Below are 24,455 nucleotides of genomic sequence, written 5' to 3' on the forward strand. Positions count from 1 at the left end.
AACACAGTTCCTAAGAGAGCTAGGCCCCGAGTAGACGAGATTGAAAAAAATTAAGATACTATTTTAGTTGCGTTAGTAGCAGCAGCAACGACAACAACAACAACAACAACAACAACAACAACAACAACTGAAATATCAATAGAAGTAGTAGTAGTAGTAGTAATAGTAGCATCAGGTAGAGAGGGAGGAGTGCGGACAGTTTAAGCTCCCTCTTCAACGCCTTCCACACACCTGAACGCCGAGAAAGAGAAAATGAAAGTGAAATCAATGAAAGAAGGAGAAAGGGGACGAGATGATATAGAAGGTTATAGAAAGGAAGGGAAAGAGAGGTAGGGCATCTGCAGTAGCTCTTTATTAGTGGTAGTAGTAGTAGTAGTAGTAGTAGAAGTTTGTGTCATTGCAGTAGAAGCAGCAATATGAATAATAACAGGAACACAATAACTTAAAGGCAAATAAAGCCACCCAGAAATAGCTGTTCAACCCCAACATTCCAAAACCACTTCTTTCCCACGTCCAGAGTGGCTTTAAATGACCTGAATGACCCACTGTCTACCTACCTGCTTCTCTCTCTGCCCCATCGCTACGTCTCTCAGCGGAGGATGGGGTGGCAGAAGTGGGTGCCATTCTATAAAAAAAGACCCCCCCCAAAAAAAAACATGCCGAGAAAGAGGAACCGGTTAGTCTTAGGCTGCAACTTGTAGGCCAGTGCGGCACCCCTTCGGTTTGGTGTTAAAAGTAAAAGTAGTAGGAACCAGTGAGGGGGGTCGTGATGGTCGTTGCAGGAGTAGTTGGAGAATTAGTAGGTCGAAGAGGGGAGGAGAATGTAGGGGGGGGGGATGTGGTGGAGATAAGTGGTGGGAATAGTGATGCGAGAATAGTAGTAGTAGTAGTAGTAGTAGTAGTAGTGGTTGTTGTTATTGTTATTGTTGTTGTTGTTGTTGTTGATCTTCTTCTTCTTCTTCTTCTTGCTGTAGTAGTAGTAGTAGTAGTAGTAGCAGTAGTAGTAGTAGTAGTAGTAGCAGTAGTAGTGGCGATAGTAGTGGAACAGTATCATAGTCCGCAGTAGATAAGATAAATTCATGGACAGTGATATTAGATGGGGTTAGATTCACGGGAGCTTAGGTTCAAAGGAGTTGCCTCGTATAGTCCTACCGGCCTCTTGCAGACTCCTAAGTTCTTATGTTCTTATGTCGTAGTAGTAACTGGGCCACTCACTGAACAACTCAAACCCGCGTCTTCCACTCTCCCTTACGTACACACCCTCCCTTTCCCTCTCCCAGCAGCCCCGCCCTCTCATTCACGTTCAACAAACTGCTCTCTTCCCCGTGACGCAATTACCTTCCCCTCTGCCTTTATTATTGTGCTCGCCTGCCCGCCCGAGTAACGCCTTTGTTGGTTGGCTGCCCGGCTCCCCCCACGCAGGCTGACAGCTTTTGTTGAGTACTGTGGACGCGCAGCTATGGCGTATGCAACCAAATTTTCCCTAACCTTTCTGTGGACGGCGGGCGCGTGAGGGAACTAAAAGGACTCTTGCATAATAAAGGAAGAAAGGATAGACCCGCAGAAACAAAAAGGAAAGTGTACTTGAACATATTTGCTGCTTTTCTTTATTACAACAATGACAACTTTTTCTATTGTCAACGATATTCAGATATTTTAGTAAGCGTTTAACGAGGTCCAGAAACTATTTTATTGCCGTGGTTTATTATTTTTTTAAGGAAGAGTCTAAAGAATGATTTAATGAGCATATGGCTTACCTCTCAACTCCACTATTTTCTTCGCTAACGACAGCTCACATTCCTTACATCCTCATACTTATCGTTCCCTCTTTTTTTTTTTAAGGAAGCATCTAAAGAATGAGATAATGAACGTATGGCTTACCTTTCAACTCCTCCGTCTATTTCATCGCTAACTACACCTCACATTCCTTGCCTACCTATGCCCCTCCGCCCATGTCCTTCAAAGAGCCAAGCCCATATTCTCAAACACTTCGGGGCTCAGGTTGGTATTGTCAGATGCTCCCACCCTACACACCAACTGTTTCCAAAGTCCAAAAAGGAGGTTAATCGAGTTCTAATGAGTGTTCTTTTAGGTTCACGGTATAGAAGAAGGCTCAGACTACCACCAGGGTCATAAAAGTACCCCTGGAAATGCCCTAAACTCCCACGATAGACTAGTAAATTACGTGTTCTTGGGCGCCGAAATGTTTAAAAATATGGCCCTCACACACCCACATATGGTAAGGCTTCCGTAGAGGTTGTGGGTACTTTCATGGGTAGTTTTATGAGCCTAGTGATAGTTTAACAAGGCTTCTGCACCATGAATGCGAAAAAAAGCACTCACGAGAACCCGAAAAATCTCCTTTGTGGCCTTTGTAAATAGTTGTTGTAAGAACCGAGAGCGTCTGGCCCAAGACCTTAAACTTAAAGCATCGACTTGGCATCCCTCCAGTACTTCCCCGCTAGGCAATGTTGTGTGTGTGTTCCGCGTTATTGAAGCCATTACGTCAGCACTCCGCGAAGGTCGTAAACCCTTATTAGCTTACTCGAGGCTTAGCTGGGGACGCCGGAGGGGGGAGGAGGGGGTGGGAGGAGGGGAGGGGGGAGATCATTACGCGGCGCAGGGGGGCGGTGCAAACATGTCCTCCGCACAGGTGTGTTCACAGGTACACGTCACTATATTAATGCGTAGTGTTTTTTGCTTTATTTTCAGAGCTAGTGCGTTTAAATCTGAGAAAATACAGGAGAATAAAGTAAACAAGAAGGTAGGATAACTAAAATATGCAAAAAACTAAGATAATATGATAATAATGATAAAAATGATAAAAAAAGGCCAGTTCATATATTTACTCACCACAGGAATATTTACGCAAGGCTAAGGGTGTCAGTGCCCGTGTAAATATTCCCAGACGGCTTGACATTTACAAACAACGGCCTCTCAGTAACCAGTTTGTGAAGGCGTCGCGAGCTGTCCGGAAGAGATGCTAAACAGAGACCTTGACCCGATGATGAGGAGAAAAAGGAGGAGGAGGAGGAGACAAATGACAAAGAAAAGCGGATGGAAAAGAATAAGGAGCTGAAGGATGAGTACATCAAAAAATAAATAAGGGAGGAGGAGGAGGAGTAATAGGAGAAGATGAAATTGAAGAAAGAAGAGAAGGAGAAAAAGAAAGGGAAGGAGGAGAAGAAAGAGAAAGAGGAGGAGAAGAAACAGGAGAAGGAAGAGGAGATGAAAGAGAAGTAAAAAGGGAAAAATAAAGGTTTGAGAAGAGGAGAAAAAAAATAAGAAAGGAGGAATAGAGGAGGGAGGAGGAGGAGGAGAAATAGGAGAAGATGAAATTGAAAAAAGAAGAGAAGGAGAAAAAGAAAGGAAAAGAGAAAAAAGAGAAAGAGAGGAAGAGGAGATGAAAGAGGAGAAAAAAGAAGAAAGGGAAGAGAAGAAGCGGGAGGAGCTGGAGGAGGAGGTGAAAGAGAAGAAGAAAGAGGGAAAAAAGTGGAGGAGCGGGAGGAGGAGGTGAAAGAGAAGAAGAAAGAGTGGAAAAGAGTGGAGGAGGAGGAAGAGGAGAAGGCCAGTCAGCAGGTGTGTTCTTTTACATGTTTTTTGTGCTCGGTGTTTCCTAAGGTGAAGCTTATGACGGTAATAAGAATAATAGGTTGAGATAAAAAAAAAATGGATATAGAAGTGAAGAAATAAATAAAAGATGATGGTGGTGATAGTGATGATGATGATGATGCTTACGTAAGACCAGCACTGATAATACCGGTGTGTTTTTTTCTTCTTTTTTTTACAACAAAGGAGACAACTCAAGGGCACAAAAAAGGAAAAAAAAAAAAGCCCGCTACTCGCTGCTCCTAAAAAAAATCCAAAGAGATGGCCGAAAGAGAGGTCAATTTCGGAAGTGTGTGTGTGTGTGTGTGTGTGTGTGTGTGTGATTCAGAAGAGGCTCTATATATGCAAGTCTTTCTCAGCTGAGTGTCACTTGGGTCACCAAGGAGGAATTTCGAGTCTAAGGGGAGAAATATTTGCCAGGGGAAGAATTTCGTGCGTAAAGGGGAGAAATATTTCCCAGGGGAGGTATTTTGAGTCTAAAGGGAGAAATATTGCAAGGGGAGGAATTTCGGTCGGGCAAGGAATCGGGGAAGGTTGCACAGATTAAAAAAAAATACCAACCTGCCCCTCCTTGTATGGACGACCACGAATCAGAATTTCACCTATAATAATTAAACCTTGTATATATTTGCTTTCACTGTTTCATCAATTACTGTTGTGAAATAAAGTATGATGAAAACAATTGCTGAATGATTTGATATTGGGAGGATTGGGAGCAGTGGAGAGAGAGAGAGAGAGAGAGAGAGAGAGAGAGAGAGAGAGAGAGAGAGAGAGAGAGAGAGGGGGAGAGAGAATATGGGGGGGGGGGGGGGGTGAGGATACACGGAAATAAGGGAAGAAGATATGGAGCAACAAGTACAAGAAGTCAATGGCGTGGTGAAGGAAGGTTGAGGTTAGGAAAGGAAAGGCAGGACCAGAGTGAAGGGTCGGCGGCGGGTGTGTACAGCCACCGCAAGGTCACGGCGGGACGGTCGGCGGCGTGGCACTGGGAAACGGCGACGACACAGGCAAGGCCGCGACCTCCTGGCCCGGCCCTCACCCCTCATCCGCGTACATGTGTGTGTGTGTGTGTGTGTGTGTGTGTGTGTGTGTGTGTGTGTGTGTGTGTGTGTTGTGCTGTAGCCTCGCCCTCCTCTCCCTCAGGTTGCACTCATGGTCGTGGCGGCGGCAGCGGCAGCCCCGAGTAAGCCCACCAAGACCTTCCCCAAGAAATACGATGCGGCGGTGCACGGCGTCAAGGACACGCCCTCTGCCCCACACCACGCCCCCGACAAGGACCTGCTGATGCCCATCCTCAGCCCCTTCGACGTGCTGATCCCGCCCATGCTGCCCGAAATAGCTCCGGTGCCTGAGGAGTCCTCCTACACCGACTTTGTCCCCGCCGCTGGTGAGGGCGGCCTCGTCCCTCCACCTGAGGACACCTACAGCAGCATGGCGGGCGAAAGACACTATGCCCTGGTGCCTCCCCCCGCTGTCCCCGCGCCTGAGGACCCCAGCTCCTACCTGAGCTTCGAGACCCCCAGCAAGCAACCCTCCAGCTACGCCCGCACCCCGAGCGACGCCTCGGGCACCGAGGTGCTGGCGTCCCTGGCCGCCATGATCCAGGCGCTGCCACACATCAGCTCCTACTCCAACTACCAGCCCGCCAGTCCCGAGGCCCGCGCCCTTGACAACGGCCCCGCCCTCCACCTCCTGCCGCCCCCGTCCTCCTCCAGCTCCTACGCCAAGGTGCCCGCCCCCCAGGCCCCGCACACACCCGCGCGGGAGGCCGCGGTGCCTCTGCCTGCCACTGGCCTGTCCCCCCCTCAGTAGTGACCCGTCAGCAGCAGCAGCAGCAACACCAAAGTTCTGTGGTTGTGTGGTCTGTGTAAGCCGAGGACACACAAACTTGTACATACCGTCACAGAGAGCGGCACGCACATGTACGTGACGTCCTACAGTGTGTGTACCGCTCAAAAAGTGAGCCTCCCTCCCCCTCCCCCCCATGCGTGTCGTGTGGCTACGTGAGCACTACCTGTGTTGTGTGTGTTTGTGCACCGCGTTACTGCTCACGACGCCCTGCCTGCCCGCCGGCCCTTGTCTGGTCGCGCCGGCTCAGGCCTGGAGGGGAGGGAGGCTTCCTTGACACGTGTCAGTAAAGCGTAATGTTATTTTATGATATACATACACATTTTCTACGACTATACAAGTACAGTAGTGTTAGGACAGTGTTGTAATTCCCGCGTGTGTGTCACTCGTTTTGCGATATCAGACGTTATTGGATATGTTCTCAACTCTCTGCTCACCCTCCCAACTATGTATTGTTGTCTGGAAAAACTTTACTATGAAATACGGGTCTGAGGCCCAAAAGTTACTTATTGTCAAAACAAAAGAATCGTTTAGAACCATACTTCGATCTCGGCTCAATTTTTCAGGTTTTGTTTTTTCCAGACACGAGTACTGATAGGATCATACAAACAAAATGGCGATCATATCATTTAAGAATTTGTAATCCCTTGAGAGGCCGTTGTGATATTTGTCTTTTAGTTTCACAAGTATAACAAACCCGAGAGAAGCTGTAAGGGGCACGCAGGATGGCAAGAAGAGACACCAACGTGGCAATATTAATGAAGCGCTGCCTTGCGTGCGCCGCCTCCCACGCCTCGGCCTTCACCTCGCCGCCAGGAGTGTCCTCGAGGCAGCCTTTGATGGACTTCTTTTCCCCAGAGTTACGAAAAGACTGGCAGCTGTTACACGAGACGGTGACACAATACCGAACATAAGTAGCATATATAACGAAACAAATAAACATTACCGACTTCAACATGTAAAGTTTTAATATCCAGAATGTTTACGTTCCTTATTTTTCCTTCACCAGAACTCGCATGATTGGTTCAAGTCTTAGTTAATTAAAAAAAATCCAAGCACTAGGGAGATAACTAACATAATTCAACTCGGATGATTGGTTCAAGTCTTAGTTAATTAAAAAAAATCCAAGCACTAGGGAGATAACTAATATAATTCAACTCGGATGATTGGTTCAAGTCTTAGTTAATTAAAAAAATCCAAGCACTAGGGAGATAACTAACATAATTCAACTCGGATGATTGGTTCAAGTCTTAGTTAATTAAGAAAATCCAAGCACTAGGGAGATAACTAACATAATTCAACTCGGATGATTGGTTCAAGTCTTAGTTGATTAAGAAAATCCAAGCACTAGGGAGATAACTAACATAACTCAACTCGGATAATTGGTTCAAGTCTTAGTTAATTAAAAAAAATCCAAGCACTAGGGAGATAACTAACATAATTCAACTCGGATAATTGGTTCAAGTCTTAGTTAATTAAAAAAAATCCAAGCACTAGGGAGATAACTAACATAATTCAACTCGGATAATTGGTTCAAGTCTTAGTTAATTAAAAAAATCCAAGCACTAGGGAGATAACTAACATAATTCAACTCGGATGATTGGTTCAAGTCTTAGTTAATTAAAAAAATCCAAGCACTAGGGAGATAACTAACATAACTCAACTCGGATAATTGGTTCAAGTCTTAGTTAATTAAAAAAAATCCAAGCACTAGGGTAACAACTAACAGAATTCAACTCGGTACATCAGGCTGCAGCTGTTATCCGTAGCATTACGCAACTACTTACCCTTCTCAGACCTACAAACCGTGATTGTGTAATGCTAAGATTACACAATGGTTAAGCTGAACTCCTTTATTAAACTCAACTTATATTCCCTTGCTTGGTATTCATTACGTTGATTAAACTTAAAATTTCTCCCCAGAGCTACAAACGTAAGTAATTGTTCTGATGGCATGATTACATTACTACACAGTTGCCATTATGGGTAAGATTAAAAATTATCATTAAATATTATAATATTAAACATTATTTAACAAAGTAAGTATTATTGTTCCCCTTCTTCTCATACGTTTTCGGTTTTCACAACACATTTTTCCCAAGGGCCACAAAGGAGATTAGTCGTGTTTTCATGAGTAATTTGTTCATATTCATGGTGCAGAAGTCTTGTCGGGGTGTCACTAGCAGGGATGCCAGATTCTCGTACTCAGCCTCTTACATTAGCCGACTTCCGACCCAAAAACTGCCTCTTCCACCCAAATAACTAGATACATTTATAGTTATCGTTGAAATGGCTGATTATTGATGTCTTCTTTCCAATAGTTGTGTAAAAAAAGGGTATATACAATGTGGTGAATACGATATTATGGCACCACTGACCACTAGGCTCATAAAACTATCCACGGGAATACCCACAGCCGCTACAAAAGCCTTCTCAAATGTGGATGTGTGAGCCGCGAAATGTTGAAGAATGTTGTAACCGCCTTCTCGTCACGGCCACACTCACACAGGCAGATGTCCTCGTGCTTGGGTGAGGTATACATATATTGTTTGCAGGTGTGTATAATCGACTCTTCACATAATTGACACTCGTGCTGTCTAACTAAATTTTTCTTTCCTAAACTTCTAATAAACTCATGTAACACCCGGAGCAATTTGGGGAGGCGGTGGCTGAGTCGACAGCGTGACGGCGCCGCGTTCAGGACGACGCGATTTCAATCCCCGCCCGGTGCCACCAAGCTGAATTTTTCAGCCGCCGCCGAGTGGCTTAAAACTACCCACATGCTGTCCAGAAGACCACCTATCAACCCGGACTCTAGATTCTATGATTAAAGATGAGCTCCGGGAGGGCAGCATGACCCAATGCAAGATGGCGCCACTATAAACACTGGCCTGCGCCACAACGGGCTGGGCCATACCATCAGGCCCCTCAAAAAAAAAAAAAACCTACCGGCGCCACAGGCGAAGATGTAAAAAAACAAAAAACATTTGTCGGTCACTCACAACAATTAATTCCCTGACTCGGGTAAGCATTTCAGCTCTAAAAACATGACACATTTCAGATCAAACAAACTCTCACGCTTAACTATAAATTCATTGCATATATTTATTTTTAAAGAACACTTTGAGTCAACATTCCCTCTGACACCCACCTTCCCATGCTTATATTGTGTTCCGACACACACATTTATATATCATCCCAGCGCAGTTAACTTCAACTCTTATTTTCACGCTTAGTTATATATCCATAGCATATATTTATTGATAAGAAACACTTTGAATCACTATTTCCTTTCCCCCTTCACCTTTCCGTGCTTAGATTTTGTTTCAACGTGCATCTGTGTATACATACTTCATTCCAGTGCTTTTTTTTTTTTTTTACAATAGAGGAGACAGCTCAAGGGCACAACAAAAGGAAACAATAATAAAAAAAAAGCTCGCTACTCGCTGCTCCTAAAAAGAATCCAAAGAGGTGGCCGAAAGAGGGGTCAGTTTCGGGAAGAGAGGTGTCCTGATACCCTCATAACTTGAACTCATATTTTCACACTCAACTAGAAATTCATAGCATATATTTATGGGTAGGGAACATACTGATTCACCTTTTTTTACAACAAAGGAGACAGCTCAAGGGCACACAAAAAAACGAAACAATAATAAAAAAAAAGCCCGCTACTCGCTGCTCCTACAAAAAAGATCATATTCACCTTTCTAGGCTTAATACTCTATTCCAACATCCACATATAAAAACGTACACCGTCCCAGAGCATTTAAATTCATAGCATATATTTATTGATAGGGAACATACTGACTCACCATTACCTTTCATACTCACCTTTCTAGTAATACTCTATTCCAACACGCACTTATAAACGTACATCATCCCAGAACATTTAAATTCAAGCATGTATTTATTGATAGGGAACATACTGACTCACCATTACGTTTCATACTCACGTTTCTAGTAATACTCTGTTCCAAAACGCACATATAAACGTACATCATCCCAGAACATTTAAATTCAAGCATATATTTATTGATAGGGAACATACTGACTCACCATTACGTTTCAAACTCACCTTTCTAGTAATACTCTATTCCAACACGCACATATAAACGTACATCATCCCAGAGCATTTAAATTCATAGCATATATTTATTGATAAAGGATACCGGTTTACTATTTGCTTTCACATTCGCCTTTCCACGTTTATACTCAGGGCCAGTTCGACAGTCCAGCACAGAGTCATTGTAAGCCCCCAAACTAAACCATATTCTCCACAGTGATCCGTTATTCCTACTCAATACCAGGTACTACTAAAGAGATTTCCCGTGTAGTTTCCTAAAATTTCATCCTCCTTTTTATATCAACGCCAAACACTAGAGCTTCAAGGTTAGTCGTATTCTATGTTTGGTTTGGAAGCTTACAAACGTGCTGTATGTATTGGACTGTAAAACTGGCCCTCAGTCCCAACACGCAAATACACACGTACCTCACCCCAGCGCATTCAACTCCTCAGTAGAACAAAGCGGCGTCTGGGCTCCGACTCCTGCGCTAATAAAGGTAATGCATCCCCTTGTTTCGTTATCAGCGCCTGCAGGTGATACAAGAAGCCATGGCCGCCAGCATATGCAGTTTATCTTCGTGTTTGTACATTTACACGAGATTAATACCCGGAGGAGCACCAAACACACACACAAACACATGCACACACACTGACATCCAGAAGCACACTCACTCACACACACACACACATTAGATAGATAGATAGATTGATAGATAGACGGATAGATAAAAAAAAAATACCTTTCGCTCTTTTCTTACCTTCCTTTCCCCTCCCTTCCTTTTCCGTGTGTCTTCGTTTCCTACTTACGTTCTCTCATTTTTTTTTTCTTTTCTTAGCTCCTTTACTCTTCCCATCCTCTCCATCTCTATTTACTTCCCCCACCTCGTCACCGTATTCTCTCCTTCTCTCTCTTATCCTCCCCCATTCCTTCCTTCACATCTTTCTCGTCCCTCATCCATTCTTCCTTCCGCTCTTCCTTTCCTTGCCTTTTCTTCTTTTCTTTTAATTCCTTCCTTCCTTCTGCTTTACTTTCCTGCCATCCTTCCTTCCTTCCGCTCTTCCTTTCCTTGCCTTATTATCACATTCCTTTTCTTCCTTTCTTTACTCACACAATCTTTCCTCCTCTTTTACCTTCCTTCCATCCTTCCTTCCTTTCTTTCTTATCCAGTCACCTAACACAACCTCTGCTTCCCTACCCCGCTTGCTCATCACTACCTATTCTTCCTTTCCTCACCTACACGCCTTTCAACTGACATGCTGCCCACCCACCCATCACCTCAGCTCCCACCACATCACACTCAAGCTCTCTCTCTCTCTCCTTTAACACCCTCCCTCCCTTTACTTTTCCCACACCAACTCTCCACCCACCAAGAGCAGACAGGACGCAAAATAGAAAACGATAACAGGATACATTGCCCGAGAGCTCAGAGCAACTTAGAAGTCAGTATTTGCACCAACCCCTGAAGACATGAATACCCTCCTTCCCACACACTCTCCTCCCCTCCTCCTTCCCTTCCTTCCTTCATTCCATTCTTTTTCTATCTCTCCTTCATTTCATTCTTCCCCTTGCCAGACCATGTAGCACCCGGTTGCCTAAGGAAGCCTGATCACATTTTTCACACTCTCCTTCCCTCCCCTTTCCTTCCTTCATTCCCTTCTTTCATATCCGTCATTCATTCCATTCTTCCCCTTGCCAGACCATGTAAACACCCGGTTATCTAAGGAAGCCTCGTCACAACCCATTCCACTCTCTTTCCTTCCCCTTTCCTTCCTTCATTCCCTTCTTTCATATCCGTCATTCATTCCATTCTTTCCCTTGCCAGACCATGTACACACCCGGTTATCTAAGGAAGCCTCGTCACAACCCATTCCACTCTCTTTCCTTCCTTCCTTCCCTCCTTCTTTTATATCGAACGTTTATTTCCTTCATTCCCTCATTCAGTTCATTCTTCCCCTTGCCAGACCATGTAAACACCCCGTTGTCTATGGAAGCCTAGTCACAACCCATTCCACTCTCTTTCCTTCCTTCCTTCCCTCCTTCTTTTTTATCGAACGTTTATTTCCTTCATTCCCTCATTCATTTCATTCTTCCCCTTGCCAGACCATGTAAACACCCCGTTGCCTAAGGAAGCCCACTCACACTCGGCCTTGTTTCTTCGAGTTTTCTTTTTCTCGCTTTGCCTCATGATATACACGCTGTTATCCCTCCTGACACATATATTAGTTAGCGGATGTATGTGTCCTCGAGTCGCAGGAAACAGCGCTCGTCTCGTAAGGGTAAAACGCAGGAAAAGGATGATCTCGCCCAATGAGGCGCGGGAAAAAAATAGGATGAGCGTCACAAAATTGCCTTCGCGAATTCGTAACATGTAAAAAAGGGGGATATTTTTTTTAGAGGATGTTGAAAAAAGGGATAATGAAAGATTTCGCTACTGCCGGAAACACACACTCACACTCACACGCACACACACACAAAAAAAAAAAAAAAAAAATACACAGAACAGTATTACTCTCTTCCATTAGCCCACAACTTTACTTCATCCCTATTCAAACCAACATTCAAAACATCCTCATCTACTCTCCTCAGACGTAGCTTATCATTGTCATCATCAGCCATTAATAGTCCACTGCAGAGCTAAGACCTTTCCCAACGTTCTCCATTTATACCGCTGATGTTAGTGTCCTCCATCCTGCTCCGGCGTAAGTTATGATATAGGAAGGAAGGGAAGGGAAGGAGAGGGAAGGGAAAGGAACGGAGTAACGAGGAAGGGAAGGGAAGGAGAGGGAAGGGAAAGGAACGGAGTAACGAGGAAGGGAAGGGAAGGAGAGGGAAGGGAAAGGAACGAAGTAACGAGGAAGGGAAGGGAAGGAGAGGGAAGGGAAAGGAACGGAGTAACGAGGAAGGGAAGGGAAGGAGAGGGAAGGGAAAGGAACGGAGTAACGAGGAAGGGAAGGGAAGGAGAGGGAAGGGAAAGGAACGAAGTAACGAGGAAGGGAAGGGGAGGGAAGGGAAAGGAACGGAGTAACGAGGAAGGGAAGGGAAGGAGAGGGAAGGGAAAGGAACGAAGTAACGAGGAAGGGAAGGGAAGGAGAGGGAAGGGAAAGGAACGGAGTAACGAGGAAGGGAAGGGAAGGAGAGGGAAGGGAAAGGAACGAAGTAACGAGGAAGGGAAGGGAAGGAGAGGGAAGGGAAAGGAACGGAGTAACGAGGAAGGAAGGGAAGGAGAGGGAAGGGAAAGGAACGGAGTAACGAGGAAGGAAGGAAGGAGAGGGAAGGAAAGGAACGGAGTAACGAGGAAGGGAAGGGAAGGAGAGGGAAGGGAAAGGAACGGAAGGAGAGGGAAGGGAAAGGAACGGAGCAACAAGGAAGGGAAGGGAAGGAGAGGGAAGGGAAAGGAACGGAGTAACGAGGAAGGGAAGGGAAGGAGAGGGAAGGGAAAGGAACGGAGTAACGAGGAAGGGAAGGGAAGGAGAGGAAGGAAAGGAACGGAGTAACGAGGAAGGGAAGGAGAGGGAAGGGAAAGGAACGGAGTAACGAGGAAGGGAAGGGAAGGAGAGGAAGGAAAGGAACGGAGTAACGTGGATGGGAAGGGAAGGAGAGGGAAGGGAAAGGAACGGAGTAACGAGGAAGGGAAGGGAAGGAGAGGGAAGGGAAAGGAACGGAGTAACGAGGAAGGGAAGGGAAGGAGAGGGAAGGGAAAGGAACGGAGTAACGAGGAAGGGAAGGGAAGGAGAGGGAAGGGAAAGGAACGAAGTAACGAGGAAGGGAAGGGAAGGAGAGGGAAGGGAAAATAACAAACGAGGAAGGGAAGGAGAGGGAAGGGAAAGGAACGGAGTAACGGGGAAGGGAAGGGAATGAAACGGGGTAACGAGGAAAGGAAGGGAAGTTTAGTAAGGAAGAGATGAAGATGAGAGAAGATGGAAAGAAAGAAATGAGAGAAAGTAGGTAGGACAGCAAGACACATGGGAAAGGAAGGGAGGGGAGAGGAGGGGAAGAACAGAGTAAGGTAGATATTTTGTTTATCTATCTGTCTATCTATCTCCATTGCGTTCTTTGATGACTCTGACTTCTACAGTTGCCACGCTTTTAATTTGGCTGTACATCTATTATCAGTTCTAAGCATGATATAGCCTGCCCAGCCGCCATGCACCATTAGGTCCTCAGCCACGGACACAAGGAAGCTACGGCAGGGTGATCAGACGGACGCTAGGACCCCTCTCAGGATTCCTTCTCTTGACTCCTCTTGAAGCAGGCAGGGAGCGGGGAGTTTGTTGTTTTTGGCCGAGGGGATGTTGTAGGTTTAGTGTTTCTTGTTGTTCTTGTTCTTGTTCTTCTTCTTCTTGTAGGTTTTGTAGTTCTTCTTGTTCTTCTTCTTGTTGTTGTCCTTGGTGGTGGCGGTGGAAGAGTTGTTGTTGTCGTTGTTAGGGATGTTGCACGTTTAGTGTTTCTTGTTGTTCTTGTTCTTCTTCTTCTTAGTGATGCGAATATTGTAGGTTATGTAGTTCTTGTTGTTCTTGTTCTTGTCCTTGGTGGCGGCGTTGGAAGAGTTGTTGTTGTCGTTGTTGTTGTTGTTGTCCTTGGGGATGGTGAAGGGTAAGTCGGTGTTGCCTGGGGTGACGCGGCAGACATTCACACATCTCGAGAGCGAAGACGAGGAGCGCCGCCGCCAGGCCCGCCCCGGACACCAAGAACACGGCCTGAGGGGACGAAGGGGTAACACTGCTTCATACGAGTCACTCATAAGAACTTGAGAACATAAATAGGCTGGTATTACAAGACACTTTCCCTTCTCACATCAGCTATATCTAAAGGTCAAAGGAGGATATCAATCAGGTTCTAATGAGTGTTTTTTTTTATGCTCAGGGTACAGAGGAAGGATGAAACTACCACCAGGGTCATAAAACTACCCCTGGAAATGCCCACAACTCCTACGAAGGCCTTGTCAAATATGTGTTCTTGGGCGGTGAACTGTCTCATAATACGGCCTAAAGAGTTCACATGGGGCCAGTTGGGTTTCTTATGGCGGCTCTATAAAGAAAACACCCCTACCCTCCATGCCATCAATCTGTCTCTATCCTTCCCTGTCCTTAAATTTATCTATCATTACTGCCGAACCCACTTAATCAGTCCACCATTCCTTTAGTATACCAGTTCTTATATGTGTCTATGTCAAGCTGAATTAGCCTTCTTGAACCTATTATGCTAGTTCTTCCCTGCTCTTATACTTTCAAAACTTTATTAATCAACATCACCATTGCTACACCCTCTTTATCCCACTATAAGCTTGGATCGTCTCCAGGCTCTCTCTCCATTTACAGAGAAAGGAAATTTAGACGTTGAAATATATCCCTGTTGAGCCAGTTAATCAACCCTCGAATCATTATCGTGTTTTTCCTTTTTTTTTTACAACAAAGGAGACAGCTCAAGGGCACACAAAAAAATGAAACCATAATAAAAAAAAAAGCCCGCTACTCGCTGCTCCTAAAAAGAATCCAAAGAGGTGGCCGAAAGAGAGGTCAATTTCGGGAGGAGAGGTGTCCAGATACCTTTGGACAGATTCAACTGTTTTTGAAGTCCATTCATTATAAGGAGACAATAATTTTACGACAAAATCTAGATGAAGTTTGACCAAAGTTAAATATAGTTTGGGAGTAACTTTGACACTTTTTTGTTGATGCATCTAAACGAACCCCGGTACGTACCCTGTTTGCGCGGATACCTGGTAGAGGAGACACCGCCGGAGAGGAGCAAGAGGCGACAACTGTTTTTTTTTTACAACAAAAGAGCCGGATCAAGGGCAACAAAAATTATATATAAAAAAAAAGCCCGCTACTCGCCGCTCCCACAACAGAAAATAGATAAGAGTAGCCAAAAGAGAGGTCAATTTCGGGTGGAGAGGTGTCTTGATACACTCTTCTTGAAAGAGGACAAGTCATAGGCAGGAGAGTTATGCACGTTAACCACCGAGAGACTTGTCAGAGAAAATGAAAACTATAAAAGAGAATGACGCTGATAATCTTGCACTGTACGCTACTCAACCCTTGCCCTTCTCTTAGTTTGTAAGGAGTTTACGAATTCGGGAAGCTCAAACCACAGTCTCTGTTTCCAACAAACGGATATATAAATAAAAAATGTAAAAATGACCCCCACACCGCATTCAGCCATGTCATAAAAGGTTGTAAATGGCTCGTGGAGGTAGATCTAATAAATAAAACATATATCCTCTATTAAAAGAAATTCTTGCCCAAAAAAATGTGAAATAAAAGTTCAGTCGCTTGTGAAAAAAGTCCAGCTTAAAGAGCCCCAGTTATTACTTTCCCGCGTAACACTGATTAAAGCACAAAATGGTGAACTATTTTACTTGTTCTCCATCATCCCACATATTTTTATTCTTTTTTTAGATTCGTTGACCAGGAGGGTATCAAGGCCTGCGGCAGCACCTTCACGTGGTGTTTTAAAATTCATGCAAAGTGGCTTCCTTACTCCTTGTGGTGCGTCTGTTTAGTGACTGTTTATTATTTAAACAATGTCACAGTTATCGTCTCATTTTTTTTCTAATTACCGCGTACATCAGAGTGGTCGAGGCATTGAGGATGAATCCCTAAAGGAAAAATCTATCAACATACTTAGTTATAGATAGATAGATAGATAAATATAAAGAGAGAGAGAGAGAGAGAGAGAGATCCAGCTTGGGTAGGTATGGAATGTTAGTATTATATCGCAGTGTCTTCCGGTCACCCAGGGCGGCCAAGGGAAATATCAAAGCTGAAAGAAAACTGATAGCACGTTTTCCATGTGGTGCCTCGGCGAGTCGGCAAGGCAGCCACTCCAGACCTCTCACTCACCCAGAGACTGGCCAGGTCGAAGGGCTGATGCACCGTGACTTTGGAGGGCGCGTTGTCGCAGGCCGAGGCGTTAGGGATGCCCTGGAGCAGCCAGTAGTCATAGAGGCCAGACTCCACCACAGCTTGAACCCTGCGCCGCACACCCACGTCAGCCACGCGCCCCGCACACCACCAACACATAAGGAAAGACATGTGTGATGAGAACCAAAAAAATATATGCAAACAAAAACAAAACAGATGAAAAGCGTGAAGGGAGAATTACACGAGACAGCAAAGTGACAAAGAAACCGAGGTTCTAGAAGGGTGGGCAGGCAGTCACGTGAGGGAGCCACGCACGACACCAAGCAGCGACACGGCATCAAGCAAATAATGTCGGCAAAAGAGAAGGAAGGCTGAGAAAGATGAAAACAAAAACTTTTAACAAGACATCAAAAAGTAAGGACGAAGACGTCAAAGGCAAAATAACCAATGGCAATAAAAAAAAGTGGCCTCTGCGTGACAATTCAGGAAAACCTCTGACGAGAACTCCAGTGGCAGGTGACGAACAAATGGCAGGCAAGGCGGTGATGTAAAGGTGCAACTAATTGACCTGATAACAGTAACGCAGCGTGGGAGGCTGTTCAGTCACCTGGCGTTGACGGCGGGCAGGATGGCGGTGACGTTCTTCTGGGTGATCATGCTGTAGCTAAAGAGCACGAGGCTCTCCTTGGCGCTGTACAGGCGACAGCTACCTGCGGGGGAGTGTGTCAGGGCGGGAGTGTTGAAATGTGAGGTAAAGTGTTCGTTCTGAACAGTGTTTGTTGCACTGGTAGTGTGTATACATTGAATCCCAGGCGTGTAGCTCCTGAAGATTTTAGGAATGAGGCATTTAAAATTATGGAAGGAAAGTGAAGGGCGGGTCCTAGTCATGCATTTAGATAGCTAATAGATGTAAAATATTTTTTTGTGTTAATGAAGTGCTTTTCTGAAGAAAAAAAATATAGGACCCTCAATAACGGGCAAAAGCTGAATAAAAAAATCAGGTTCCAGAATGAGGTAGGCAAAAAAAATTCTACAAATAGAGTACCAGAAGAGTGGAACAAATTACAGACGTGTAGTTATTGCAGAGTCGAAGGTTTCAGATGAACAACTGACAGACTGGCAAAACCTGGCGAAAAACCTGACACGCTTTAGAGTGGAGGCAGCACGTGCCTCAAGGCGTCATTAATTCCTTTTGCCGGCGTGCTTCCCTTCACCCCGACACTTCCGGGACTGTTTCGTGATCCTAAGATTTTATACACAAATGAATGAATAAACAAATAAAGTCTTCGTGATACAAGACAACTGGACAGAGAGACAATATATGTTATGGATTCCGCGTCCATCTCCTTATAAACATTATGGTTCACTAGAATGCGACGACGGTAACATTGAAGGCTGAGTCGTGGCGTTCGTTGCGGTGCTCACATAGACTTGAACCACGGGGGGGGGGGGGGAGTCGAACGATAGCCGGACCTTGCTACACCTGAACCACTGAATTCTGAGTGTGCCGCGTGCCGGAAGTGTTAGATCGTTTCAGTACACTTGTCAAACCCAACGTACAACACTACTTAGCACCTAGCACTGTCTCATTTTCTTGTGGAAATACTTACACAACCTCAACGAAAGCCTCATCCAGTGTGGCTGAGTAAACCCCGAAATGCTTGAGGGTATGAGCCAAGTATCTGCTGCTTAAACGGATCCTGCCTGCAACAAGACACTGATGACGCCAGACAGATGACCGTTCAGCTACACGTGAAGGCACCAAAGCTTCCGAATACCGCGCGTCCCTGCAGTCGCCTCACCTGTGCTGCTGAAGTCCCTGGCCCTGAGGCTACCGATGCTGAGGGAGGTCACGATGGAGGCGTGATCGCCGCGCCTCATCAGTGTGAACCACCGTGCAGTGCCCGCCGGCTCCCAGTGCAGCCGGCCCCGCGCCCTTAGCCCCCACAGATCCCGCAACACACCCGTCTGGGCCCCCTGCTCCCCGCGGCCGTTAATAAGGGCGTCGCAGGGGGAAGAAAGGAAGACATCAGTTAGTCCTGCCTCTGCCGACACAGTCCCGAAACAATGGCTCCAGAGGCTTCTCCCGCGGTACGGATTTAAGATGACATGATTCTTCTTGCTTCCGTTCTCTTTACCCGTATGTTACGTAGATCTCCGCGTGAGGTTCTCCAGAAAGAAGGAAGTATATAGGCTACGAGGATTTTACAAGAATTGTACAACAGGATATCACAATCAAGTATACGAAAGCGGAACTTTGCAACTACATCAAACAAGGCAAGACAGCACGGTCATAAACTTTGAGAGAAGCAGTCTGGAAGTACAGCAAGGGAGGACGGAGGGGGGCGAGGGCGGGCCTGTACCTGCATGGGTTTAGATCACAAATACTTGCACAGGGCAGGAGGACTCACGGCAGCGTTGCCAAATTATCGTACTTATCTCATTGCATTTTCGTAGTTTCTGACCGATAAATCTAGCAAACAAACAAATAAATATCAATGTCTAAGAGTTTTAACGCCAACTTTAATTTTCTATCGTTATCTGTGTAGGTATGAGAGTTTGAGGCTTAAAAATGACAAATACAGTGTGGTGTATACGATAATTTGGCAACGCTAACTCACGGCCAGTGTGTCCGTGTAGGCCGTGTTGGCGCGCATGATGACGCGGGCGCGGGAGTGGTCCAGCAGGTCGCGGGCGGTCTGGATGGGGCGCGGCACGAGGCGCACGGTCATCACCGACACGAGGAGGCCGCTGTAGCTCCACACCAGCAGGGACGCGACCACCACCCAGCCGCCCACCACCGCCCGCAGCGCCACGCCCTCCAGCTTCATCGTCACTCCTGCAGGTGAAGGACACGAGTCACTGTGCCGCCCAAGACTTTGATCAGATTTCCCCTTCTATCGGAAACGGTAATAAGTAAAGAAAGAGTATAAACACATAGATAAATAAATGTGTAAATACTTAAATACAAGTAAACAAAAATGATATAATGATATTGATTTTGAATCGAGAATGACACCGAGGATCGATATCTCCGTCTCATTTCAGCTAAGCCATCTAGAAACAACGTGACATGAACGTGTACGATGACCGACTGATAATAATCAAGCTTTTGTTCTACCCAACACATGTTCATAAGAATGAACATCAATCAGCTAGCTACCACTGCCATCCACATAAATACGATGACTGAAAGCTCTCAAAAGCTGGTTCATGACAGAGAGCAGGACCGCCCGCCCCTAGACTGTGAAGTTTTAGCACGAGGCAGTGACATCTCAAGTGTAGGGTTTCCTGCACGAGGCCATCACGGCTAACAAGATTAAATGCCACAGAAAAGCCTTGCTGCACTAATCTGGTTTCAAATAAATCATCTAGTGCAGTCACTTTATGACTAATGGTCAGAAGTCCATCACTGGTGCTCAGGTTCTCCTATATGCAAACTGGCAAAGGGGGAACAAACCACACCTTTCCATAAACCTAAACAAACGTTGGATCCAGTACCCATAGCCTATTACTGGCTCACTCTTGTTTCACTACCCTGCCTCAGACCCCTTCCTCACCCTGCTGCATCACGACGCCGTACAGCTGCAGGAACACGCTGTGAGGCCGCCGCACCCACGCGTGCTCAGCGTAGTCAAGAAGGAAGGTCATGGCCCACACCAACAGCAGCACGGCCCCCAGCAGGCACCACACGGCGGGGGTGAGCGGCAGCAGGAAGGCCCAGGGGTTGATCTCGAGGCTGCCTTCCGCGGACACAATGGTGAGGTCGGTGTGACTGACGGGCTCCGAGTAGGCCACCGCCTGCCGGCGGCTCTCCGTCACGGCGAAGGGGCCCAGGGCGACGTCTGCCTCCTGTGCCGCGGAGGACACAGGAGAGAAATGTCACTGTAGAAGGTGGGGAAGAGAAAGAGGGAAAAGAAGAAGAAGAAGAAGAAGAGAAAGAAAAAATAAGAAGAAAAGGAAAAATGGAAGAAAAGAAAATAAGGAAAATAATTAAAGAAAAAAATCCCCTCTCGTAGCTAATAACGGTGGACAAGAAAGTAAAGAACTGTCTACGCTGTTCAGAGCAAGATATTTCCTCTCTCATTGTTATGGGGGGGGAGTGGTCAGGGCGTGAACATGGCGATCCTAGAAATCCGGATTCGAGTCCTGCTGCAACCAGCTGCCAACCTTCAACCATCGTCATGTGCATGGCAGAATTACCCGCATGCTGCTCAGATTGTCAATTGATTCGACCTTCAACGAGTTCAGTGAAGAGGAGCACCCGGGGACAAAATGGGCCGAGCAAGAATCATGTATCACGGCAGTCACTTTAAATAAAATCCTCCTTTACCACTAACAGGCTGAGACCAACCTCCAAGTCCATCAAGAGAACCTATCGGCGCCCGGACTGCATAAAAAAAAAAAAATTAATTTGTTCTTCATAAAAAAACATATAAAATGAAGCACACAGAAATCACTGAAGAATTAAGAATTAGCTGTGAAGCATTTTTTTTCCAGCATCTAAAATGAAAGTCTGTGAGCACGATGCCAATGACTCGCAATCTTGCATAAAATTATAATGATGTGTGATATTTTGACGAAGATGTGGGCGTGTGATGTGTGTGTGGGGAGTGGGGGTTGGATGAGAGAGAGAGAGAGAGAGAGAGAGAGAGAGAGAGAGAGACAAACAGACAAACCGATAGACAGAGACACAGACAGAACGGCAGACAGACATACACAAGCACAGACAGACAAACATACAGACAGAAAGACAGACAGAGTACGCCCTTACCCCGGTCGTGACAAGGCCCAACATGCCCGTCCAGGTCCCGTCCTCCTGCAGGCTGCCGAAGGACTTGTCGGCGGGACGCACCACTCGGCACCTGTGACCCCAAGATCGTTAGCTGACTTATAAAGATCTTGCGCGGCACCGACCACACCGTACCGAGTCTGGGCCACGACAACCCAGCGACTCAGGGTACACGAGGTCTTGGGTGTGAAATGTTGATGTGAAAGAGTCCCAGTAGGTCTAGAAACGATCGCCGTATGCTGAGTCGGCACAGTTTGAAGGGGTCTTAAGTGTTGGTATTCTCAGACGCTTTCGCTTCTCACATCAGCTATTTCTAAAGGTCAAAAAAGGGATCAATAGGGTTCTAATGAGTGTTTCTTTAGATTCAGGCTACAGAAGCAGGGTCAAACTACCGCCAGGGACATTAAACTACCTCTGGAAATGCCCCAAAACTCATAGGAAAGCCTTGTCAAATATGTGAACTTGGGCGACGAAATGTTTTAAAATACGAGTTAATTGGGTTTTAATGAGTGTTTCTTTAGATTCATGCTACAGAAGCAGGGTCAAACTACCGCCAGGGACATTAAACTACCTCTGGAAATGCCCAAAAACTCATAGGAAAGCCTTGTCAAATATGTGAACTTGGGCGACGAAATGTTTTAAAATACGAGTTAATTGGGTTTTAATGAGTGTTTCTTTAGATTCATGCTACAGAAGCAGGGTCAAACTACCGCCAGGGACATTAAACTACCTCTGGAAATGCCCCAAAACTCATAGGAAAGCCTTGTCAAATATGTGAACTTGGGCGACGAAATGTTTTAAAATACGAGTTAATTGGGTTTTAATGAGTGTTTCTTTAGATTCATCCTACAGAAGCAGGGTCAAACTACCACCAGAGACATTAAACTACCTCTGGAAATGCCCAAAAACTCATAGGAAAGCCTTGTCAAATATGTGAACGTTTCTTTAGATTCATCCTACAGAAGCAGGGTCAAACTACCACCAGAGACATTAAACTACCTCTGGAAATGCCCAAAAACTCATAGGAAAGCCTTGTCAAATATGTGAACTTGGGCGACGAAATGTTTTAAAATACGCCCCTCAGACTCTCACGCCCATGCCACACGTCTTCACTGCCACGGTTACTTTTTGCTGACCGTTCGTAACAGTAGTCATCCGGACCCCATTCTCTGCACGACCTTTTACGTATCAATGGCTACAATCAGCACACGAATTATCGTTCACCTCCGTCTGTTTGTCTGTCTGCTACCAAAATATCTAAAAAACGGATTGATATATAGGGCGTTATTCTCAGACGCTTCCACCTCGCACATTTTCAAAGGTCAAAATGGAAATTAATCGGGCTTTCATGAGTTTTTTTTCACATTCATGGTACAGAAGAAGAGTTAAAGAACCACCAGGGCCATTAAACTACCCCTGAAAATGCCCGAAAAGCCTGCGAAAGCCTTGTCAAATATGTGTAATTGGGCGCCGAGAGGTTTGAGAATACGGGTCATAGTCACAAACAACACATGAGAACATCTTTAACCCGGTAGCTGCGGGGGTCATGTTTCTTAGGTTAGGTTAGGTTAGGTTAGGTTAGGTTAGGTTAGGTTAAAGGCCCCTCTAAGTAAAATAATGAGAAAGAATCACCACTCACGCAAACCATTTCATAATATATATCAACGCATGTGTGATCAGTTTATGCATCATCTATTTTGAGAGGTTTATATCATGGCAGAAATTTGGCCCATCGCTGGTACACGGTAAAGCCACAAATTTGGCGCGTCGCTGCTACCGGGTTAAGGGGATATCTTAGTGATTACCGTTAGGGACACCGATGAAAAGTGGCTGAAGGGTGGCGAATAAGTGATAAAAACTGACTGAATGAATGAACCCCGGCAACCATATGGAGAAGACGTTTGAGCTTTGTAAATCTGACAAAAAAAATCTCACTTTCCTTTTTTCCAGCCAGGCAGTCTCTTAGTCCTTTTTGAAACACGTTAAGCAGGAGCCTTTCCACATCTGTCAGGGTTTGCAAGAGCCACACTTGCCAGGATGAGGCGAGTTGATTGATGTTTCAGGAAAGGTATAGTGAGTATGGAACTAATATAGAATTTCCCACGCACACCCACAACCACCTAAACACACACACACATACACACACACACACACACACACACACACATAAGTCTTACGTGAAGTTCATGGAGACCGCGAGCATGTTGAGGAAGTTGACCATCGCCCCCTCCATGCCGGGTGCGCATCGGCCGTGCCCTCCACCGCCGCCGTCCTCCGCGCCGCCCTCCCCCTCCACAAACTTAGCATGAGGCCACCATTTCTCCGCCGCCACCACCACCTCCACCTCGTCCCGGAACCTGCACCGCCCACAGGTATAGATGCAGGATATGATAAAGGACGCCGTGAGGTAGGTGGTGAAGGTATAATCGGGCCCATTACAGCATTAAACCAGCCTTTTTGGTGTCCTCTACACCACCGACGTCGACAGACAAGAAACCCCCACCCTTAATTCCCAAGCATATTGTCCATTGTCTTGTTTGTTTAACGTCTTCTGGGAACATTCACATTCATCCCCTTTACTATTACTATCTAGGAAACTGACTATTTTTTCACACGAGACTACATGCTTTTAACAAGGTATCTCTGATTTAATTGTTTATGATTTTTATCATATGTTTTGAATAAACTTATTTTGTCTTGAAACAGCTACTGTACTGTTGGCTCACTGTTTTCTACATAAAGCTTTCAGCCACAGCAAAAACAGCAAAAAAAAAAATAAAAAAAAGAAAAGCCACGAGCGCTGTTCATACGAAAAAGTAGAAGGAAGAGTGGCCGATGATGTGTCTTGATCAAATAAATTGGCGAGATTCATACAGATACGAGGGCGAGGATGGATATGTATCTGGCATATTTCATATAGGCTGCAAAGGCTGCAACACAGTATATTTTTTCCAACATTCCACATAATATTTTCCAACACGGACTAAGAAATCAAAAAGTTGTATTTGTGTTGAAAAAGTCGTGTTGAAAAGAAAAAGAAAAAGGCAGAAGAAGTGAACCCTCTCTCTCTCCTCTCTCTCTCTCTCTCTCTCTCTCTCTCTCTCTCTCTCTCTCTCTCTCTCTCTCTCTCTCTCTCTCTCTCTCTCTCTCTCTCTCTCTCTCTCTCTCTCTCTCTCTCTCTCTCTCTCTCTCTCTCTCTCTCTCTCTCTCTCTCTCTCTCTCTCTCTCTCTCTCTCTCTCTCTCTCTCTCTCTCTCTCTCTCTCTCTCTCTCTCTC

General features: G+C 45.6%; 2 protein-coding genes across 2 annotated transcripts in view; one reads left to right on the forward strand and one right to left on the reverse strand.

Moving 5' to 3' along the window:
• LOC127003764 (microtubule-actin cross-linking factor 1, isoforms 6/7-like) overlaps nucleotides 1-6,412 on the forward strand; it is a 36,140-nt gene extending 29,728 nt beyond the window's left edge. Inside the window, exon 2 of the mRNA XM_050870771.1 lies at nucleotides 4,753-6,412. Within this exon, the coding sequence (XP_050726728.1) occupies nucleotides 4,753-5,421 (669 nt within the window). The 3' untranslated portion in view covers nucleotides 5,422-6,412. The remainder of the gene's footprint in view (nucleotides 1-4,752) is intronic.
• A 6,848-nt stretch (nucleotides 6,413-13,260) lies between these two features.
• On the reverse strand, nucleotides 13,261-23,645 carry LOC127003762 (probable glutamate receptor). The gene is made up of 8 exons (XM_050870768.1): nucleotides 23,357-23,645; nucleotides 21,162-21,252; nucleotides 19,948-20,239; nucleotides 19,009-19,226; nucleotides 18,190-18,364; nucleotides 16,995-17,097; nucleotides 16,367-16,496; nucleotides 13,261-14,218 (listed from the first exon to the last, which is right to left on the reverse strand). Exons 1-8 carry the CDS (start codon nucleotides 23,410-23,412, stop codon nucleotides 13,994-13,996), a joined length of 1,290 nt encoding a protein of 429 aa, XP_050726725.1. The 5' UTR covers nucleotides 23,413-23,645; the 3' UTR covers nucleotides 13,261-13,993.
• Nucleotides 23,646-24,455: the final 810 nt, after the last annotated feature.

The sequence above is a fragment of the Eriocheir sinensis genome, chromosome 26 (genome assembly GCF_024679095.1).
Source record: "Eriocheir sinensis breed Jianghai 21 chromosome 26, ASM2467909v1, whole genome shotgun sequence".
Taxonomy (NCBI): Eukaryota; Metazoa; Arthropoda; class Malacostraca; order Decapoda; family Varunidae; genus Eriocheir; species Eriocheir sinensis.